The sequence below is a fragment of the Symphodus melops genome (genome assembly GCF_947650265.1).
Source record: "Symphodus melops genome assembly, chromosome: 5".
Lineage (NCBI taxonomy): Eukaryota > Metazoa > Chordata > Actinopteri > Labriformes > Labridae > Symphodus > Symphodus melops.
Window position 1 is genome coordinate 15,944,216 of NC_136695.1, and position 24,208 is coordinate 15,968,423.

A 24,208-nucleotide genomic window follows, 5' to 3' on the forward strand; every position below is an offset into this window, starting at 1 on the left:
TTTCAAAAACAGGGATACACACTGATGAAGCAAGCCTTTAGCATGCCTCTCCATTTAATCTTTATGTAATATATAAGAACTGAATGACAATGGAAAGAAACCTCAAAATTCCAAGGGAGTAACGATGCAAATTTTCTTCTTTAAAAGTGTTGATTTTTTTTCTGCCATTGGCTGCAAAGTTTGTTGTGACATTTTAGGGAGCCCTTAAATCATCACTTACCTATATGTGTGATATACTGTATCTTTATGTGTAACTTACAGACTGGGAGCAGAGGAAAGACAGAGGCCACTGCAAAGTGTTTTAGATAGATCAGCTTCAGCCGTTGTCAGTCAGTTGAAACAAAGTGAGGTTGCGGTGCAATAGAGTAGCAGCAGTCCAGAGGGTCAGCCGTCTCTTGTTTCTTCATGAGACTTTCAGGTCTCTGTGCTTCATTTTAAAGTCTACAGTCAAATAATATCTAAGATCTCACTCAGAATACCTTCAGTGACATTTCCATATGCTCCATCTACCAGACACGGCCAATCAGTCTCAGTTAAAAGTATTCTAAGGGCGTGAAAATAGTACTTTTCTCAGGTGAGATGATTACTTTCAGTTTTGGCTGCTCTCTGTTGGAGCAGCTGCTGCTTGTGCCGTCTCCTTCGCCTCCTTCTGGCGCTTTTTCTTCTCCTCATCGTCCTTAAAGAACAGAAGTGGAAACATGCCCAGGATACAACCGATACCAACACCGATGGCTTTACCCTAAAAAGAGGGAAAGGAAAGTAAGAAAACACTACTGACAAAGTATATTTTAGGATCATTGTTTTGAATAATGTATGTTAAAAGTAAAACATTTTAGCCCTGATTCCTACATATAAGCTACTTTAAGTCGATTGGACTATGTAAGCTTACTCAGTTTATTTTGAGTATTAAAACCAGTTTTGGGCAAATTCACCAGAAATAAAATCAAGGATGGTTTATCAACCGGCTTCATGTTTATGTTGCATCAAACACAATCCTTAAGATGCTCTCTGATATAGGTGTATTTAATTGTATGTATATTGGACAGGTTTTATCTCTATCTTTGCATGCACTGCTGGGCATAGACACGGGGGCCAAGGTTCTGAAATAAAGACGAGTGACACGGAAAAGTACGAGCTGAGATTTGTGGGTTGTAGTGTGATTTAGTTTATGAGATGCCACCAACCGTGTGAGAGCTGACTCTGGTCTGCCACATGTCAGCCTGTTTCGGGCTTAAGTCAGGAATTTGCATTCCCAGCCGAGATGCCAAAATCTCCACGTAACCTGCCAGCCTAAAAAGAAGAGTAGACAGGCAGAAAAAAAAAAAGACATATAGACTGTTATAGAGCTGCAAGGATGAATAAAATCCACCTTTAAAGGTTCTGTTGAGAAACAGAAGAGGAAGCATCTCCTGACTTTTTTTTTAAGTAAACCATTTTATCTTTTTCTTCTCTTATGACCTTTCACAAATTGAAATCCAGTTAGAGGAGCGCAGTGGTACGAGGAACTCGTAAAGGTCAAAAACATGGACATTTAAATCAGTCAAAGACAGAAAAGGCTTAACATGTGGGTAAAGTTGGTCGTGTAGGTTCAGAATGCAAAATATAAACAAAAGTAAAAACTAAAACAAAAGTTCTTCAAACAGTCAGAGGCATAATCAACATGTTTGTCAAAGCTTTTGCTTGTAACTTGTATAAAGATTGAATTTAGAATAGCTTATTCATGTTTTGTTCCTTTTTTTTTTTCTCATAATGGCCTCCTGTAAATGTTTCCCAGCATCACAAGTCACGAGTCATTTAACAACCGACTGGAGTAACAGTTGGTGCGACAATGTAAATGATCAAAGAAATAGATAACACAAACAAAACAAATCAGCAGATGAGAGTCTGTTTCTGTGTTCTCTGCCATCTGTCATGAACGAGCAGGATGTCAAATATCAGCTCTAATGAAACACAGAGAGAGCCTAAAGTGCGTGTAAATGACTTAATCAAATTCATACAGATGGCTGAGCAAAGACAGACTGCTATAGACAAATAATTGAAAGAGAGAGGTACTCATCAGTAACACAGAAACTTGTTTTTTTTTTCCAGTAATAAAGCCGTTAGTTGTCTGATGCTGATAAAGTACTGTCCTGCTGTCCTGTGTAACGGTGTGGTATTCAGCATCATCTCCCATCACCCGCTATTTATAGAGTTAGACAGCGGCTTATGTGGATCTACCAAATGAATAAATAAGCAGTCATCAGAGACCGATCTAAATTACAGAGAATTAAGTTACTGGGAAATTGGGATAGACAAAAATAGCAACAGCCCAACGTAACTCTTTATCGTATTTGTCGTGAAATATGTCAATGCATGTGTGCATGCGTAGAACCTTTTTTACTTTATAAGACAGCTGATGAGAAATAGGAAATGTTGGGAGGAGTGAGTGGGAGAGTTGACGTTGGATTCAAACCCACGTGCCCTGCGATGAGGACTATAGTCTCTGTTTATTTGGGGGGGGGGGGGGGTGAACACTGGGTGCCGAACAACAACACTTTGTAGAGAACCAAAATGATCCAGCATAAAAGAGAAGGACAAAATGAGCACACATTAACTGTGGAACATTGGTAGATTACACTTTAGAATTCAGACTCCTCAAAAATCTGAACATAACTAGTAATATTAAAACCACCAGGCAGCTTTCTAAATGCAGATGAAGCTGATGTCAAAACCAGCTAAAGCGCTGAGAGAGACACCTAATGAAAAAGAATAGAGCTGGATTTATCAATTATGAAGTCAATTGTCAGACGTGGTTAATATCCAGGCCTGATAAAACTCAAAAGTCTGGGGAGGAGGAGGATGAGCAGTACCACACACATTCACTGTTCCTAACCAGAATTTCCATCCTGAAAAACCTGAAGTACAAAGCTTAATGTTTCTTAAGGATTATACTAAAGAAACAAGTCTTACATCACCTATTTTTTCAAAAAATAAAAAGAAACTAGTGGAGTCTTTTTACCTGATCACAGAGATGTGTGGTCACACTGCCTCTGCTTCATGGACAGTATCTGAACGCATTGACATTCATTACAAACTGTGGTAATCTTAGTCAGACTATACTGTCATATATATTAAAGTAAGTCAGACTGCTTCAAGTACGCGCCAGCTTGGGCATTGGTGTGTTTTCATTCTTCACTGCCTTTCCTCAGATTTCGCGCTGAAGGATGAAAATCACAACCTGAATGTGTTTGGCAATGTGCCATCCCTAAAGTATGAAGTGAGTTTGGAAACAAAGCTCACTGATTGAAGATTAAAATGGTAAGCCTTGGTTATGTTGAATGTTTAATATCACAGACTTTGTGTGTGCAGATCTTGTGGCGGGTCATTTTTAAATTGTCTTAAAACCACAGAAAGCTAGATTTGTGTTGTTGAAACTGTGTGTTGCGACTTTATTCTCTCTCTGATCAAAATAGGAACTAACATGGTTGCACAAAGGTAAAGTTAAAACAACTATTTAACACAACCAATCGGGGTTCTTTGGGCTCCTGAGGTTGTATGTCTACTAATCCAGCAATAATGTACAAATTAAACTTATTACAGTGGCAAATGCAGCTCCAGTGTCACGACCATAATAGTGACTGAAACTGACAAAAGAGCGACAGCACCTGACTGTCATGTAAGCAAAAAGAAATGTCATACAGTCAAGTAGTTTCATAAAGAAATTCAGGTCAGTATATATTTTTTCTCAGGTAGGGTTCAGTCGGTGGCACTAATGGATCCTCAGTTCGCTGCACACACAAATGAGCTGCAGCTGGAGCTGCCGAGTCAGGGGAGAGATAAGAAGTAAGCAGAGAAAGATAAGGAGAGAGGCAGAGGAAGAAGAACATTTCTATGAAAAGAAACTTTCTGGAAATGTTTAAATCATTATACCTGAAAAGTTGGAACTAAATATAAAATGAACCTTAGGCCCACAAATTCACATAAATCCATATTCTATTCTGTTTAATCTTATTTAAGGCAACAGGGGGCAGAAGTGAGTTTCACGTTTGTGGGTTGGAACGCTCTACTGCTGCTCTGCTTATCAAATCAAACACAAAGTGAGATAAATGATACACTTCCATATCACACAGCATGTTACATGAAGTGCATTGTGTTGTTTGATTGGCCGGCTCCATACAACAGCATTATCCAATCGTCCCAGATTTCACAGACTTGCTACAGCAGAAATCCTGTCCTAAGCATCAAGACATAAAATACCTGCAGTAATGGTACACTGGCATGATGAAATATTCTGAAAGCAGCGAGAGGCCATCAATAGTTTCTCAACTCAAGGGCCTAAACTGAAGAGACTTACTGTGGAGCAGGAGCAGACTGAAGGCTACAGAACACCTGACGCAATCAAAACTCAATTCACAAAATCTGGAAAAGTACATTTTATGAAACTAAACCCATAAATAATCATATATTATACATAAATAATAATATATTATACTTGAATTTCCCTCGGGATCAATAAAGTATCTATCTATCTATCTATTAAGTGTATTTCTTGAAAAAAAAAAAATAATAAAAAAATAATAATAATAATAGCATTGTCCTAGCATTATCAAAGCGTTTCTGAGGGGTGGGCTACAACAATCTGTTACATGGGGGTTAAAAAGTGAAAAGCGTCTTTCTTATTAGTAAAGACTGTAGGACTGTAAAGAACATAAAGCAGAGGGAAAGATGAACCATGAAAGAAATAGAAACACTAAAATGGCAAGTAAGCTGCAGCAGATGGTAAAAACAGTGTCTCAAATTAAGCGGTTATACTGTGGTGCTATTACACAGAAGATATCTTGGCAGGATAACGTGGGATTATGTAGTATCCACCCTACTGACGTTTCCTTTGGCAAAACACTGACTCCCCTCTTTTCTTTGTCCCAGACACTGAGCTTTAAACCTCCTTAGAGGAAGCCAAGCCAAACAAGATATTCCCTGAGTGGATCAATACATCTCCCTATTGTGTGGATCGGGCGGCAGTCGACGGCGGGGGCCCCGGCAACATCGATCCCCCGATATCACCTCTGGCTGGTGGGACCTATTTTTAATCCTGAAACTCATAATAATAATAATTAAAAAAAAAAACCTAAAAAGCTGGAACTATCAGTCATCTTTTTCCTTGATCTGCTATAAAAAATACACGGCCGTAGAATATGATTCGCTTCTTCTAGCATGCGATAAAGTGTGAGTCAGGGAGAAATGCAGACATGACATCACAGGGTTACATACAAAGTTTTGTCTGAAATGAAATCCGAGAAGATATTTTTCTTCCTTAGAGCTCACTTATTTGATGCTCTAACTTTTTGTCCTATATTTCGAACTTGGCTGAACGCAACAATACTTCTCTAGATGATTTGTCTGCCCCAGAAAGCTACTGAAGCTTTGAGTCTATAAGGAATATAAATGACAGAACAGACTAAAAAGCAGGACATACCAGAGAGGCTGAATGGTAACAATGACTCATGAACTAAATTATGGACTCCACAGAGGATAATCTGCTTTCCTTCATCTGTCAAAACACACAGAAGAAAGTCTTCCACATTCATCCAGACATGAATCTTTACACACGATGCACACACACACACACACACACACACACACACACACACACACACACACACACACACACACACACACACACACACACACACACACACACACACACACACACACACACACACACACACACACACACACACACACACTCACACTCACACTCAGATGTGGATACGGCTGCACAGATTGCTCACCACAGGCATTAACACACACAGAGAAAAAAAACACACTCACATGGGAAATGTTGAGTATGAGAGTCCGGGCAGCACAGTTCAGTCACTGTCTCTAAGTGGTGGAAAAGCGGCGTGCAGTGGGAGGATTTGTAAACAATCAGTGTGACATAATCACTACAATATTGACCAAAGACTCTCCGGAGGAGCATGCTCCACTGACAGCTACATCCATTTGTGCTGTTCGACTTCTCTCAAGGTACCAGCTTCTCTGCAGTGCTCGAGGATAAGCAAGCTCATGTTTGTAATCTTTTTTCACGATCACCAAATATCTGTAATCAATCTTAAAATAGTCACTGATTGACATATAGTTTCTTTTTTATTACACAATCCTAACTCCTAAAAAAGTTAGGACGTTGTATAAAATTAAAAATAATGTGATAGCTGGCAAAACATTGAAAGTCCATATTTGATTGAAAAAAGAGCACCGTTTTAACCTGAGAAATGTAATTGTTTATGGAAAATGACATGGCCATTTTCAAACGGATGTTTAAAAAGAGTTAGGAAGGTGCCTGTTGACCACTCGGATGCATCACTTCTTCTTTTAATACTGTCACCCTTTGTAAAGGTTTGAGGAACAAGAATCTGACAGTGTTTGGGGCGTATTTTCTTTGAATGTGAATTTTTTTCTTGTTTAATGTAACACTTCAGTTTTTCAACAGTTCAGGGTCTTTTAGGTTCACAGAACTCCAAACATTTTTAGTTTAGTTATTAGTGACAAGTGGGGAGGGCAGGAGGGCCAGTTTTTTTCAGCACCGAAACCAAGAGTATTGAAAAGAGCTACAGTGATCTGGTCTGTGAGACGATGTATTTAAAAGAATGGTGCATCAGATTTGAATGTAAAGCTTCTATTCAAAACGCTCCACACAGAGAAATCAGAAAGCACAAGACTGCTTCATGTTTAGAGTGTTTCTCCATCACAACTATTTACACTCGTCTGATTTCCCCAAAGTTTCTCTGCCTGACAAAAAAAAAAGGAAAGGAAAAAAAAAAAGGAATAAAACCTTCCAGCAAATGTAAACTGAAAAGATTTCCAGTGTGGATGTTAGCAGCATTTTAATCACTCCCTTGAGCTTTTAATTTTGCTCATTTAGGCAGGAGGGACCCATTAAAACTGAATATCAGAAAGACAGCGGATCCTGATCCTCGTCCAAGTGAACTGCTGAACGTTTCATCACAGCGAGAATGTAATCAAAGCCAACTACAGAAAACAACCTGCAAAGCACATCAATTAATGTGGACAAGTACAGTCTAATTATTCAGGTATATTAAGTTGCTGGTAATAATGAGGAAAGGAGAGTCAAAGCGTACATAATGAAGCTGCACTGCAGACTGATCAACACTGGATAACAACCACTCTGACAACTTTTTTTGTGGAACGATGATTACAAGCAAATCCAAAAAAAAAAACTTTCACCTCACCAAAAATGAAAGTAACTGGTCTCATATAAAGAGGACAGTGTATATCTTTGGATTTCTGTTTTGAAAATAAAAGAAGCCATAGTTCCTCCTCCTGCTCGTCGAAGCTTTAAAGAACAGTCATAAGACTTTTTTTTGACTCAGTCATACCAGAGACTTTCTCTAACCCGGTGGAGTGAAAACCGATCCAAAAATCTATTTGACTTCCAGTGAGTGTGGATCCAAGCTACCCAGCACTGATTCTGCAACAATAGTACAGTAAAGACATTTGGGATCGTCTCATTTGAAGCGTTTCATAAACAGCCTTAGCAGTCAGTCCACTGGGCCTCCTTCTCAGCTCTCAACTTAGAGCAGCTACCTGCATGAGAGATGTCGAGAAAACAACTTGTGCATGTTTGCATTAAAGCCTCTTTCCTCTTTGAAGCGAGCGTGATAATACGTTCGTTGTTGTGAAAAAAAAATACACCTGAGCGACTCCGCAGCAGAGAAACAGCCTTCATACTCACGAGTGTACATCTATCAAAATAAAAAAAAACAAAAAAACTCTTCCTCTCTTGTCTGGTCTAATCCAGTCTCACCTTGACATACTGGTCACATGGGCCACACTATCCAATTATGATTATGTGGCAAACACCGACACACAATCACACACTGAGCCAAACCTGTGTGTCTCCAATGAGAGCACTTACAAAAGCCAGAAAAGCTCGGCTAATCCATCACTCTAACAAGGTAAAATGGCACCAGAGCGTTTTATGTACTTTTTACACCATCACCTATTTATTACCTTCTCTGTATTGCTGAAGCTGAATGCATTAAATAAAAAAAGTATTAACTGATTGTATCATTAAATATCACATAAATAAAGTCAACAGCATCAGCATCATGGTAGCAGAAGGCTGGAGTCCTCCTCTGTGACTTTCACTGTTATGAAGCTGATTATTGAGCCTAAAGCCTCGAGGAGGCTCTGCAGTGGATATCTGTAATGAATCAGTTGACTGAACCGCATAACAGACTGAAATCATTAGAAATCAACACAGAAGCATCAATTGTTTTTTTTCTGTATAGGAAATGAGCCTCCACTTCTCGTGGCTCATTGTGCTGTTACTGATCAAAGCAGCTGCAGGCTGTGTGACGTATGCGAGCAGACACGGTGGTCAGTGTTTTAATTTCTAATGTTGGAAGACAGAAAGGGAAGCAGTGTCTTTCACTCTCAGTTTTTTAGTGGTAACAAACAAAAATTGAAGGACAGGACAATACACTTGACTTCTAGTCAGTGTTTATGTGTTTACTAAAGAGATAGATAGATAGATAGAGATAGAGATAGATAGATAGATAGATATCTATCTATCTATCTATCGAAGGACAGGACAATACACTTGACTTCTAGTCAGTGTTTATGTGTTTACTAAAGACAGCTTGAATGTCTTTAATACCAGAATACCTTTAATACCAGAATATGGAACATATTATGGCCATGGTGCATTGTTACACATCACCATTTACCCCACTAACTCCATGACTGAAAACATCTATGTTCCCACTGTGATTATACAAAATAAAAACATAGTGCATCTGAATCAGACAACTATTCACATCCACCTAAGCAACAATGCCTTCTGGTTGTATTGAAGTCATTTTGAACAGTCAATGTATTTATTTGCACAATGTGATCACCCAGAAGACAAACATAACACATATATCCTGTAAAGTAGTCGTAACACGTTCGACACTGAGATTCGATTCAAAATCACGTTTTCATCTGAGCTGTAACTTGACTCACTTGGAAAAACAGTCGATTGAAGTCAGGCTGCAGATCTGGCTCATTTAGAAACACTTTGACTTAATTAAACCACATTCACACATTTAAGTTAGAACCCTTTCCTTGTCCACGGTAACATCTCCTTTTATGCTTTGCACGTCCACAGTCTCCTCCCTACAGGACACAAACCTCTGGAGGTTGCTCATGCTTATCGTCCACTTTGCCTAATTCAATAGCTCCTAATTTAATGACTTGCCGTTGATTACAGGAAAGGAAATGGAATGGAAAAGGACGGTAAAAGTTCATATTCAAGAAGTCATTAAAAATGATATACAATGTATTTGACTGTGAAACACTGTTGCTCTAATTATCTACATCACGGGAGATAAAAGATGGGATTTAAATAGCCTTCCTCAACACTGTATCACTTGAGTGAATTTAACTTTTAAATCGCTGAACCGTTTCCACCCTCCTACAAGCCGCCAAGATTTGCAGAAACCTCACAGAAAATGTGTCTGTATTAAGTACGTGTGTGTGTGTGTGTGTGTGTGTGTGTGTGTGTGTGTGTGTGTGGACTTCTTACCCTAGTCCTGCCAGATCAGACACCAGGTTGCCAAGGGCAGCAGCTGCAAAAAAAAAAAAAAAAAATAGTGAGGAGAGGGAGAGACATGATTAGAAAAGGAGTTTGGAAATGGAGGTTTGTGTCGAGGACAGCCAGGAGGCACACGGCACAGATTGGTTTGAGTAGAGACTGTAGTTTTTCATCATGTGAAACACAAAATATGACAGTTCTCCATGTACCTCTGGGAGGCATGTGGCTGTCAGCAGTTAATCTTGGTGTGCTCCTTATTTATAGGGTATCACATTAGTTTCCTTCATTATTAATAAATACAAGCTATGAGCACAAGATAAATTAAAACGCAGAAAAACAACATGAGCTACATAGCAAGTGACTGCAGTATATAGAAGGACAGAATAAGGAGCAGTGTATACGCAGCACTTGTGCTTTAAAGACACTGGAGGTGACGTTGCTCTCCTGTGTCTCTTCAAGTCTTGTGTCCTTCACTGGCTGCAGAGGTTTAGTTAAAGAGAGAAGAGAGACATGCACTTCAATGTTTTCTTCACACATCCCTACTTTAAGATTTGACACCATCATACTGCATGTTGCTGGAGAGGACAGCAATCTTTCCTAATCATACGACGAAAACAGAGGTTATTCTTTGCCATGTTGGCTTTTGCATTCTGGCATTATTAAGGGTGTAGATGCCCAGTTGAAGTCCTCTGTCGTCATGACTGGCTCTCTGATTTCAAGAGCTAATCAGAGAAGTAGACGAAACAAGGGACGTCGTGTGTTACAATCCCTGAATATTATTCTAATATTACATGAAGCAAAGCTGCAGACGGGGGGGGAGGAAGGAAATTGAGGACTGAGGAATCTGCTTTTACTCTTTTATCTTAAAAAGGGAAGAATGAGCGTGCATTACCTCCTTCTTGTGTCCATGACCCTGAGGTTCAGAGTATTCCTGAGCTACTGCAGGCTCTATCAGGGGAACAGACATAAAGAAGCAGCGTGCCATCTCTGCTAACCCACCACCTCCATCAAACTCCGTAAGGTCTTTGGTGCAACAATCTAGCTGCCTTCCTGATGATACTGTATGTATTACGATATGGTTGAAATAACAGTTTCTGCCGACAGACAATCTGTATTAAAGCATGTGAACAGTCCCACATGACCTGCTCCCACATTAATAAACACAGAGGAATTTGGATAATACTCATGAGTTGCAGAATAATAACAGAAGTCTGAGTGTGCTGCGATCCAGCAAAGTGTTGTTTTCAGAGCGTCTCAGCCGGCCTTCGACTCTAACCTTGTTATCAAGAGAGTGACTTGGCTTCTGACACAAATCATCAATGTTAATAAGCTGCTGGTGTGTCCATATCTGGCTCTAATGAGACCTTTTATTTTGCTGCTGTGTGAAAAGCTCTGTAGTTTGTGTGACCTTTCCATGATGCCAGAGAGAGAGGCAGAGTGTGTGCAAGTTTCTAATTCTTTTGCCAATTAGTCAGTACCAAAATACACAAAGTCGGTCTGAAGCTGAATAAGGACATTGTTCTGGTATTTTTAACAAAAAAACGACTGTTTGCACTGGACAGGATCCATGAGCGCACCACATTGGAGGACTAAGAATACAAAAACAAAGAAAAATCAAACTTGAAACAAAATCATTTTCAGGCTGTGCCTCACAGAACATGTATTTTGACATGTCAGTTTCTACAAACTGAATTCAAATCAACTGACTGAACCTAAACTATGTAGCAACAGACTTTTATGTTAAACCTTGTTGACCATTTTATTCACAGTCAATAAATCACTTTTTATATCAATGACAACCCTTGGAAGATTCGTATGGTGGAACATTAGGACATTATATTTTTTAAAGGAATAACCTAAACACAACAATGTAACAGCTGTGAGATAAGACAAATCACATTTGTACTCATTTTCAGTGTTGATTGCAGAACATTGTTTGTGTTTGGGTGTCAACGCTCCGAACTCCTCTCTTCGTGCAGGTTTATTTTATATTGAGGAAATCGAGGAGTGATGAGATTATATCTTAAACCCCTCGGTGAGAGTCTGCAGGTGAACACTATGGAAGAGGTGGGGGTGAAAGTAAGACCGCAGCGATGTTGCAGGAAAGCGGTGGCATCGGCAGAGCAGAGGGGGAGACAAGTGTAAAATCAGTCTGAACCACCTTACCTGGTAAGACAGAGCACCAGATGACCAACCCAGTCAAACAAACTCTAGACACGCCCGTGAACATAAAGCTGCCATGACTCATTGTATTCTCTTGTGAAGATAATAAATACCCTCAGTGAGATAAACACACTCAAACGTACCTCACAACAGCATTCCTTGAAATTCCTCACAAAATTATTTCTCTTTCCCGATTGAAAATTGTCTCCTGTCACTGTCTCCTGGCAAAGATTGAAGGATGTTTGAAATAGAAAAAGCAACAGAGTAAAGATGATTAAAATAGAGAACGTGATGTAATTAGATCATGAGCTGTAGCTTTGAACAGGTCCCCGAGGACGCAGATGTAATGGAGAGTCCTATCAGAATCAATTATGTGGTCAAGATGCTCAAATGTAATTACAAGACAAGGTCCACAGTCAGTATTTAACTCACTGCCCTCTGCTGATGCAGTCCACCTCCACAGGTTGGTGAAGTGCAGTCACTCTCCAAACCAAAAGTAAGGGAATCAGTTCCTCACATTAAAACCGTATTCGCTGAGCTGTTTTTTTCCATTGTGATAAAATAAATCATTCCTTACCAAAGGTCAGAATGAATGAGCGAGGTCTTTTCGGGGGAATGTGAGAGAGACAGTCATGATACTGTTTGATGCAATTCCCTTCCTGGTCAACAAAATAAATGAAACAAATCTGACAACACAGAGACATTTAAATGTCTTCCGTTCCCTTTTCTCCATGATTTTCTCTTTATGATGGATGTCGCTGTCTTTCATAGCAAACTTTCACAAACTTTCGAGACCTGCAGCCGAAGCGGCGATACTTTCTGTATGTGTTTTATCAGGTATTGTGTCTACGGGGGGATAAATGACCCGAGAAACTATGTGGAAGAAGAAAATGTTGAAAAACTTTTTTTTTTAACATCATCTCTTACTCTTGTCTGCAAGGCACATTTGCCAGCTACGCATCATACTGATGGGCATGTATGAGAAGAGATCTTCACAGTACCTGGAGTATTTCAACAGCAACAACTACGCTTACACATGCATAGCTGCCTCTCACACGTTATCAGTCTACCCTGGGTGTGTATTTACTGTATGTGTGCCTCCATGTGCGTTTGTATGTGATTTTAATGTCGCAGAAAAAATGCTTTATGGATAGAAGGTAGGTGTGGAAACTACAGAGCCCACAGGTCTGTGGACGACGCTGTCAGCCTGGCCCTCCACTCCATCCTCAAGCATCTGGACGCAGCAGGAACCTACGTCAGGATCCTGTTTGTGGATTTCAGCTCTGCCAAGAATCATATACAAGAATATACAACAATACAACAATCCTGGCTCTGCTCCATAACAAGCTCTCTCGGCTGAACATGCCTGACTTTGCCTGCAGGTGGATCACAGACTTCCTGTCTGACAGGAGACAGTAGGTGAAGCTGGGTTAGAATATCTCTGCGTTCTTTCTCCTCTGCTCTTCTCCCTGTGCACTAACAGCTACGTCTCCAGTCACCAGTCTGTCAAGCTCCTCAAGTTTGTAGATGACACCACCTTCATTGGACTCATCTCTGGTGAAGATGAGTCTGCCTACAGGTGGGAGGCTGACCTGATGCAGCGACAACAACCTAGAGTCTTTCCACTTCCTGGGGACCACCATCGCCCAGGACCTGAAGTGGGAGCTGAACATCACCTCCTTCATCAAGAAGCAGAGGATGTACTTCCTGCAGCAGCTGAAGAAGTTCAAGTTGCCAAACACCATAATGGCCCACTTCTACACTGCCATCACCGAGTCCATCCACTCCTCATCCATCGCAGTGTGGTATGCAGCAGCCACAGCAAAAGGCAAGTGCAGGCTGCAGTGTATCATTCGCTCTGCAGAGAAGGTGATTGGCTGCAATCTACCAGCTCCCCACAACCTGTTCACCTCCAAAGCTATTTTAGCTTTAGTTTTTCCTTCGCACCAATACACCAAGACAAATTCCTCGTATGTGTACGTATGTGTATGCACTTGGCAATAAAAATCGATACTGATTCTGAACAAATAAAGAAATTAAGAAAACCAACCAGGCAGGATTTATTCAGCCTACAGTGTTCAGTTTGATAAAAGTTAAGGTAGCTGTTTTACACTTATAGTCACCTGTTACTAAGAATTGAGTTAAAATATTTCAAATGTGGAGGTTTAAGAAAAGCTCTCGTCTTTGAAAGCAACTCTAAGCAAAGTGATTTGGTGAGTTAATCACTTTAGAATGAACTTATAATGGATTTAATCCTATTTGGAGATTTCACATCATTACCTCGGTTTACATTGTATTAATGGCCTAACTCAGCTGGAGAATATTTTCGAACAGTAAGCCTCAATCTTCTCTGAGCCAGCTGAGCCACGTTTGCCCTCTAGAAAACCTGTGATTGGTGGACTTGACTGCAGACTTGACAATGGTGCTAAATCAGTGTAGACGGGGTTAGATACATGCAGCCTCCTGATTTACAGACCTCCAAGTGTTCCCACTGTCACAGGAATAAGAAACAAAAACACTTCTGTGAGTGAAAGTGAGGGAAAGAGGGTTGAGGCTGTGCTTGAAGAATGAACTGAAAGCCTCTCTTTTTGTGATCTACTCGGGGAGTTCTCTAGTGTTCTCTCTCTGGTTATTTCATCTCGAACTTAAGTGGAATTTCTACAGCTAGGGTTAGCTGTCAAACTTAGGTTTGTAAATTTTATCATACCACTTGGAGACAATAAGCTATGCCAAACTAAAAGTGATCCTTCATGAACCTTATAACCTCTGTGTCTATAAATCCTAGCAGGCCTGACACACTGTATCTCAATCAGCAATCAAATTAACATTTTTCATCTACTATAAAAGCCTGAATAGAAAAACAAGGTAAAATGCATTTTGAAAGACAAAAAAATAGTATAAATTGTAAATTTACAAGAGTTGGCTCAATTCAAAGTGTGTTTGACACGATGATAGTCGGGTTAGGGTTTAAATGCCTCCTATCTACATGTCATCCCTGAAAGATCCATCACTCCTATATATAATCTGCACCGGTCAACTTTTCCACGTGTCTCCAGTTCTTCACGTAGAATAGAAAAAAAGCATCAGGTCTGCAGCAGCATCAGTTTAGACTCCAAGGAGTAATATCAGTTTATAGGGCCTGTATGAGCTTAACAAAAAAAAAACACCCTGCTGTCACCACTAGAATCAAATCATCATCTCACTTTACTGGACACCACTGACAGAAGCAAAATGAAAATACAGAGCTGAATAAATTGGCCAAACTTGCTGCATTTTTCCAACTGATAGTGGTAAAGACGGACTTTGAATTTAATATTCAGTACATGGTGCTTTTAGTTGTTTTTACTGACATTCAATATGTAGATAGGTTAATGAATCATTTCCCCCTCTGTGTAATCTTCTTCTTTGTCATTAGCATTCAATTTTAATGTGTTTTTAACAGATACACTCAATATGAGCAAGTTATCATATCAACATGCAAATGTGATTCTTTGAACGAAGTCCATATTACCAAACTCATTTCATCTGCTTGAGAAATTCATTATCATAATCATGAAATCATCATTATCAAGACAACCTTGTGTCGCCCTCTCTCCCTTTACTTTCTCTAATGTTATTTCGCTGAGTTGTTATTTTTAAAACTAATGTCACTGCAGAGGCCAGGATACGACTTTATCATCTTTAACTTCATATGATCCAATTTATCCTGCTGACACTGATATTGAGAATGCCTCTTTATGCATCTTTTTAAAGAGTTGGAATCCTCAGTGATTTCAGCAAATGAAGACTTTAATACGAAAGAGCCAGAGAGTCAAGTTCATGTAAAGAAAAGAGGCACATGTTTGAAACATATCTGAGAACAGACAGGTATCTATTTGATGAGGACATTTGTAATAGAGATTTGCCTGCAGCAAGTAATGCGGATGTTAACATTGTTAGTGCCAATATCACCAGCAGTGTGCCATCATTTACATAATGGAAAACATCCATTACAGAAAATGGAATTCAATGAATAAAACATAATTAGAAGTAGGTTCATATTAATGAGATAAACAACAAAGAAAAGTAAAAATAGGATGCATGATCTCTGCCTCAGCCAGAGTTGACTGAGTTGACTTTCCCTTTAAATAATAACAGTGAGATGCTCTTACCAGCCATAGTTGAAATGCCGAGGATCACTCCAATAGATAACTCGATCTGTGTGCCCTGAAGAAGCCACAAACACAAACACACGTTAAAGGAATCACTGAGTCCTTCTATAAGACAAAAACCTCACTGCCAGCTAGTATAGTGTTTTGTTCTCTATGAGGTATGAAATATGTATGTTCTTTCTTGCTACAGTGTATTTAAAGGTTTAATACAGACGTGTTTTTCCAACTGTAACCTCTCATCTATTTTTGTGTTTTGCTCAGACTTATTCTGGACTATAAATAGACGCTTCATGATGCAATAAACACTGCATTGATTAAGCACTTCTCTTTGAATCCAAAAGGCTGCAGTAAAGCTTTGAACATAAACAAAAAAAAAAGATCAAATGAATATGCATTTATTATACAGGAAAAGATTACACATAACATAGCATTTAATGTTGCAATCAGGCCTGACTCAGTTAAAATGGTTCATGTTCTGCAGCAAATAAAAAACAAAGACACAACCAAAGCGTTGATCCATGGTAGCTGCTAATCAAAGCCACATTAAAGCTTTGGTAGATTTACTAGAAGCTTCAGGACTATCAGCTGATGGTTTCCCAGCTTTAGTGAGGATCCCTTTTTCTCCAACAAAAAGGAGAGCAGCATGAGCCCGTGAGGTAGGGAGCATTCAATTCTGAAAGAAAGGAAACGCTTTGAAACGTGCAAATCCAGTCAGACTGTTACAGTCACTGACTACTTCATCAAATGCACAAACTCTTCAGAGAGAAATTCAGCCTCAAAGTGTGTTTTTGTTGTTGTTGTGAGTTTTTGATTTGCATTCCTCTGAAGAATCCGTTTTTATGCATCAAAGAATCAACTGATCTTACTAAATATTTTCTCATTCCTACTTCTAATGTAACAGAGTATTGTTTATTGGGGAAAGCTTTTGAATATAATTATGCTTTATTCCCTCATTTAGTTCTTCAAACTATTTTTTCACTGTAAACTTATGATGGGGCCAAAAGAATTCCTCATCTCTTTGTTAAAAATGACGCTGCTGTGCAAGCACTCTGAATTATGCTAATAGCTGCATGCTCTTCCACCGGGTTATACGTTCAGTTAGTATTTGAAACACTTCACAGAGTCTTCACAAAGAGTGTGGTATGCCAGCGGCAAGCGAATGATTACAATTGTACAGGATGTTACAGACAAAAGAGAATAAAGGAGAAGAGCTGGTGTGAATGAAATAACATGACTTACACGGCAGAATGAAAAGAAAAAAAGAGAGCAAAGATTAATCTTGCTCTTTCTGCCATGTTGGGTCCGCCCTACAGCACCATGGGAACAAACATTGCATTATCTTGACACTGACTAACTCTGTGAGCCGCAGAGGAGCCCGGCACTGCATGAAGTCGACACACTTACAGCAAGGATCATGATGCAGTTGTCCAGGAATCCAAATCCAACGAAAGGCAGCGCGTTGTGCAGCAGAACTGTGAAATAACAAACGAAACAATATATGAAGAATGCACGCCGAGTGATCGATGAGACTGGTGAAGCAGAAGAAACAGAACACACAAAAGAAGGTTTTAAAACAGTTGTTCGCTCAAGGTAAACTCATCCAGGGAGGCTGCTGTCGGTGGACGCAGATATAAATAAAAAGAGGATTATAACTCTCCCATTCATGTGTGTTTATTTAATGCAGCAAAAAGACAAGAACATCAGCAACTAAAGCAGCAGAGCAAACTGAGTGAATCTGAAAGAAAAATAATCCTGAAGACCAGAAAGAAGAGAAAGCTTTGTTATGTTTCTGTTCTTACATTTAAAGACATATTCCAATCTCAGTCTCGACTTTGCTGTAATGTTAGTCATGCAGAGTTAACAGTTGGTTTTCTCTGGTGCTTTTAACGCATTATCTTGCCTCCGTTGTGTCAATGATTTACTTTGTTTCCACTTTTGTTTAGAGGATGAAGCAAAAGATTTACAGACTGATGAATTTGTAATGTAGTAGTAGTTGTATATTGACAATTGCACTTATTTCCCTGAACTGGTTTTTGTCGAGTTTATTTGAAAAAGGTTGAGGTTAAATAACAGGCAGCTCTATTTACTGAACCAGTCGAACGCCATGAGGCTGTAAATATTTCTCCACACAGTAATGAATGCGTCACTTTCAATGCATAAATAAATTCAGTGTTTATAGACACGATATTGAGTGTAATGGTTTTTTTAAAAAGAGTATTTTAAATGCCGCCCACCAGAGCTCCAAGATTAATAAAAAAAGAAAAAAAAAGAAATTACTTTTCTTTTTTTTTTTCACCTTGGAGCTCCACTTTCAGCACAGATTCATAGTTCGATCTTGCTGTTTGAGCCTCGGCACACAAAGCACTCACTCGTGTATTCAACACAGACTTCAGTGCTTCAGGAGCCGCTCTGACTGAACTGTGAAGAAAACCCAATCTCATAGCAATCACACCTGCTGTACAATTAAATCCTGAGGTTTGTTTTTTTCACAGCAAAAAAAACACAATCTGTTACTCAAGACTGAAAGTTAACGCCTGTGAACATTTGTTACACTGTTTGCCTCCGGTGACACTCAGAGCATCTTTACAAGTGCAACTCAGTGACGACTGGCTATGTGACACTTTGTCTTCACCTCTAACATAGCTTTTATCGAATTTTACAACAGGGATTACAGAGAAGCCACATTTTTAATTTCCCAATCATCACTCCTTATCTCTCCTGGACTCAGCTGTTTAAAACTACATTAACCTGCCTCAAACATTAAAACCCTCGAGGACAAAATGTCTTTCAGTGTTCTTATCCAAAAGTTGAAGAAAGACATTTTTAAATGGCTCCTCTGGCTTTTATTTCTTTAATTTGTGTTCATTCTGAATACAATATTATTTGTAGAGCTGTTTGGAGGTTGGTTTTAGGTAAAGTCAGACTTTGTGCTGCTCAAAAGATCTTTTCACTTTTCTCTTCTCTGAATAGAAAAGTTGGCAGATTTTGAATTGAATATTTTGATCACGTCACATGTGCACTAATTCATCTTCACATCTTCTTCATCTTCAAAGACACATCAGAGCTCTCCAGACTGAACCGTATTTTCTTTTGATTGAATCGAACAAATAAGGGTTGAGACATTATTCTTCAAACAGCTCCAATATAGAAAAGAAAAGAGCTTGAAACATTTTGTTTGCCAACAATTATTTTTAAGCTTATAGTGTTGTGAAACAAATGTTGAATATATCAGATTTTTGCAGTAATTATTCAATGTTTTATATTCTACTTTATTTAAGTACTTGCTATTTTAGCCGTCTTTCCCATGTTAACTGTTTCTGCACCAATACAGCAAGACAAATTCCTTGAACATGTAAATGCACTTGGCAATAAAAAAACAATTCTTTATTTTGACACTGAGTTGAAGAAAAGAAAGTCGAAAGTTAGCCCAACACCAAGACAATTCTCACTCAGCAGTTTTCTGAAGTGAAAAGCAGGAAAAACGGCATTACAACAAGGTAACGCAGCGCTTCAGAAGAGGTGATGTCCTTGCAGTTGTTCATTTTTTTTCCCCAAGGACGTCCCTGTATATATTTAATATACGAAGAAAAAAAGACAAGAAAAAAAAGAGAGACAAGGACCCTGAGATGTTTTGGGTTCAGCAGCACTCTTTCGAAACCTCTCAGCAGAGAGGAGGAGAACAATCTGAGGTCATGTCAGTGAAAGTTCTCTGCAGAGTGAAGTATACCTGCATTCACTTTTGGCTGAGTGTGTGTGCAGGTGGATGTGTGAGGACATGAGCTTTCATGGGACTGAGGAATGATCTGTAAAACATTGTTTCATGATAGGAATAGTGTACAGTCCCCAGGCTCCATCCGAACCATGCCTTCCAACATGAAGGATAAAACACAGACTTACTCCATTATATCAACCAACATTACTAAACATTGGACTTCTTACCATATCTTAACTGTGCTGCAGTGGGCGGTGCAATCTCCAGCTGCCCTAAAAAAAAAAGGAGAGAAAAAGAAACATTATAAAGCATTTACATCTCCTATGGTCGGCTTTTCAATTGAGGCTAAAAGTCAGGATAAATGTCAGACGCTCTAAAATGGCACAGCCCATCAGGCACAGCCCATCACCTTTTAAATACACAGAGAAGGGAGAAGGGGAAAAAAAGGGAGACAGAAAACATTTCAGCGATGTGTCATGAGTGATGAGGAGGTGTCAACGACAGGCGGAAAGATTGTCTCCCCTGGTGGAACCTCCCCTGAGCGAAACAGAGGTGAGGACAAAAGTGACGCCAGGAAACGATTATTCTGCTGCTAGTACGGCTGCAGAGGAGGCCTGCAATGTGTGTGTGTGTGTGTGTGTGTGTGTGTGTGTGTGTGTGTGTGTGTGTGTGTGTGTGACATTTATTTTCTACGTTCATAACCCCACACTCAAAGCGATAGAATCATTTGACTTATGTGTGATGAAAATAAATATTTCTCACTAGAGTGAAGGGGCATCTATGAAGTTAAGTGGTTTCCTGCAATGAAGGCTGGTAGAAAGACAACAAGTCCTCCAACCTATACGAACGTAGAGGTCGTCTGTCACGTAATATGACCCATAGGAGCGTTTCCTAAATTAGCGCCCCCTACCGGCGAACGGAGAAATGCCAGTAAATCGTCCCCCTGCACCGTCACACTGCTTGACCAAGCTAAGTGGTAAGTAACTATTCTTTTGGGGGAAAAGTTAGCTTGGACTTGGGTTAGGGTTAGGGGTCAAACATCAATTGATGAAGAACACACATTTACCGGATTGAGGTTTTTTATACGTCCGCTAGAGGTCGCTTGACCCTAAAACGTAAATATGGGTCGTAATTTGACGCTTGCACAAACGACCAGTGGAGTCGTATCGGTTGGAGGACAGGCTCTGGAAAGAATACGTGTACGCCTGGATGTGCCACATTAAACAAACACTTACTCAACTGTAATCTAATCATGGACATGGTCAAAAAAAAAAAAAAAGTAATTACTTCGATTTCACGGACAGAAGTCATGATAGTTTCTTTTACAGGTACAGTGTGAAATTAGACTGTTTTACTGAGGTCAATAAACATGTTCAGAGCAGTTTGTGAAGTCTGCTCCATCAGTTACAGGTGTTAATTCAGCGCTGCACAGTAAACCAGGCTGAAACAGATAGTGCATGCTAATGAGGAAGTTGCCTTGCCAACATGTCAGCTCCCCTAAAGGGAAGCCAAAACCTGTTGAGCTCCTCCTAGTGACTGACTGCAGTATAGCTCATAATGTCCACGTCCTCCCTGTTTTACATCAGTCAAACTAGAAAATCTAAAATACAAATTATTTGTATCCCAAAAATAGATTACTTGCTGACTGTGTGGTATACAAAAGTGCACAATGTAATGATTGACATCCATCTTGACAAACATAGACGCTACTATAAGCACAGGATTAGTAAAAAACTTCAAAAAAGCGAGAAAAAACTAAACAAACACTAACAGCCGAAATAACCAGGAGTTTCTGCTTCAAACAGACACAAAGACTCTGCTGAAGACTGTGAGGACCTGACGGATGAAATGGGAGTTTTTGTTAGCTAAAGGGGCAGAACTTTAATGCTGAGCGTGTCAAGGAGGTATTTTTGGCTTCAGTTTTGTACAACAAGTGGAGGTGGAGATGTGTCATCCAGCTTGATGTACAGTCACCAACACCCAGGCACACATGCATTCATAGGAAGATGCACACAAACAAATCTTTGAAACTCCCACTAAGCTTCCTTTCAATGAAGTAAAATGCCCAAATCCTAATGTTTTTTTTGTTGGAGAAAAAGCGATTTCTGCCGAGTTCACGCTCTGTAAATTAACCAGCTTTTCGAAAAGGCGTGTTTTATTTTATTTTTATCTTGAAAACATGTTTTTAACACTCATTCTATCTGTAAAATCACAAAGTTCAAAAGAGGAAGAAACCCAAAAGAAGACATATGCCATCTTTTTCCATCCTGTCTGCTCTCCCCACCCATTTCCATGCATCACTTCCTCCTTTTCTTTCAGGACTCGGTGTCATGTTTCAAGCTCATTACTCCAGTCCGCAGTTTTCAACCAGCAGCTCATATTGCAGACAAAACCGCAACAGACAACTGTTCCCCTCAATTCCCAGTCCTTTCATCAACTGCAGCCACTGCAGTACCTTGCATACATTTTTAAAGCATTTATCCCAATTCACAGGTATTAAAATCTAAAAATGCTTTCAGCAAAAGAGACAAATAAATATCAAACTGCAAAACAAGAAACAAGCTGGCAAAAATAAAAACACTCCTACACAAGAAGGGTGGTGTGAGTAATCTCGTACAGGAACACAGTGCTCTCTGTTTATCACCCATTCAGGAGAAGTTCAGGCTTTAATTAAAGAGCTTTCAATGACTCTCCTGTGCTCGTCTGTGAGCGAAGTTAACTGCTGCATCAGCCACATGACTTTCCTCTATAAACCTATTGAACAGCTGATGTTATCCTCAATCGCTGGATGAATTCAAGACTCTAAGAAATAACATGACAGTTTTACATCACAAACCAGTGCGCCATGGTTCAACACTAATATATTAAGGCCCGTTTCCACCAAGCGGTCCACGTCAGTTCGGTTCGGGACCCTTTGATTGGCATTACAACCTTTAAAAGTTGGGAATGGTACCAAAATAAGGGATCCTTACCATCCCACTTTTTGGTACCCTTCTGTTGGAGTGCCAAGAGTACTGATCCAGCCTGAGACGGTTCATTTTGATTACTCCGTCCTGTTCTTCCTTGGTGAACTTAAATTGATAGTGGGCTACACTGTATTGAGCTGCTATGATGTTACACTATTTCATGGCTATCTCCATCTGGCTTACACTCCGTTAATCAAATAAGGCTACGGTTGACTGTGGAAATGAATGCAAGATCAGAGTTTAGCATACAAACTGAACCAAACTGTACTGAACAGAACTGGACTGCTTAGTGGAAACGGGGCTTTAGTATACCTATCAAGTACCAATTTAATCCATTTGCTGATCTTACAACTCTATTATTATGGCGCGCATTTACAACCTGAAGGAGATGGAATATAAGGAATGGAGGGCAAAGATGTAGAAATGTATAATATAATTGAAAAAACTCTTGGAGGAAGTATGAAAAAAAAAAACATCCCCTCTTTTCCATCAATCATGATTCAAGTTGCTCCTGGATTTATCACTCAAGTTTTTTTTTTAAGACTTTTCATGGGTCAAAAGGAAAACATCAAACATCCAGGCAAAAATGAAATATACATCAAGTTGTTTTTAATTGGAGGTAAAACATGAATACTGACAGCTTTCTATGAAACTATAAGTGATTCTTTTATATTATATAAATTCCAGCATATTGTCTGAACTTCAAGACTTTGTATTAATGCTAGTTTTAATGGGAGGTCACATTTAAGACTAAAGCCGTTAATTTCTCCAATGGTGCTTCTTCTAAAACTGATAGCTGTTATAATGTGTTTTTTATGTCCGCATAGTAACAATTAAAATGCTGGATCATTCTTTTTATATTGTTTTTTTAGTCTCAAAAATGTTTCCTTACATGGCAGATATTCTAAACAATGCAACAATAACAGGCTTATAATCAATCTGAAATAATTGTAACTCAAATTTGTTCCATATGGATATGATAGAAACAATGACATACATCATTGTGGTCCAAATCAAAAGCCTGCTCCACTGCATGCTCCAATCACTTAAAAAATGATGAGGCAAAGCAAAATTGCAGCTCATTCAAAATCCCATCAAATAAAAAAAAGCTAATAATGAGAAAAAGAATCCCTTGATGATTTCACTTTCCCAATCCAGAGGGGTTTATGTAGCCATTCATTTGAGCTGTTATAGCTGACATGTCTTCTTATTGGCTCCAGAAATCCTGAGGAAGAAAGTACTGATTGCACGGCGACCCAAAATCTCCAACAGTTGCAGTCTCCGGAGAATTCAATTTCAAACAGACGACCAGGAGTGGTGAAAACATGTAATGTGCTTAGACAACAAGCTAGCCCCGAGCATGATTAAATACCAAAGCAGTCATGTTTCATTCATCTCAAGCCTTCCTTTAGTTCCTGTCCTTCTACCACAGAAACACCAGACCAGCACATGTTCTGGCGTTTCACCAAGACTGTGTTTACAGATAAACACAAAAAAAACAGATGTCATCGTTTTTGGGCCCAGATCTTGACGAGTCACTGCAGAGTCAGCAACGCTAATTCTCAAAGCAAACATGCCAAAACACTTCCAAAATACTGTGGATCAAATGTCACTTAAAAAAAAGCTGATAGAAAAACAG

At 39.4% G+C, this 24,208-nt stretch overlaps 1 protein-coding gene across 1 annotated transcript in view; it reads right to left on the reverse strand.

Moving 5' to 3' along the window:
- Nucleotides 1-225: 225 nt before the first annotated feature.
- The window catches only part of LOC306823998 (transmembrane protein 65-like), a 34,652-nt gene continuing 10,669 nt past the window's right edge, over nucleotides 226-24,208 (reverse strand). The window contains exons 3-8 of the mRNA XM_079343956.1: nucleotides 19,831-19,875; nucleotides 17,296-17,363; nucleotides 15,892-15,946; nucleotides 9,569-9,611; nucleotides 1,185-1,290; nucleotides 226-739 (exon numbers count right to left, since the gene is read on the reverse strand). Coding sequence (XP_079200082.1) covers nucleotides 590-739; nucleotides 1,185-1,290; nucleotides 9,569-9,611; nucleotides 15,892-15,946; nucleotides 17,296-17,363; nucleotides 19,831-19,875 — 467 coding nt within the window. The 3' untranslated portion in view covers nucleotides 226-589. The remainder of the gene's footprint in view (nucleotides 740-1,184; nucleotides 1,291-9,568; nucleotides 9,612-15,891; nucleotides 15,947-17,295; nucleotides 17,364-19,830; nucleotides 19,876-24,208) is intronic.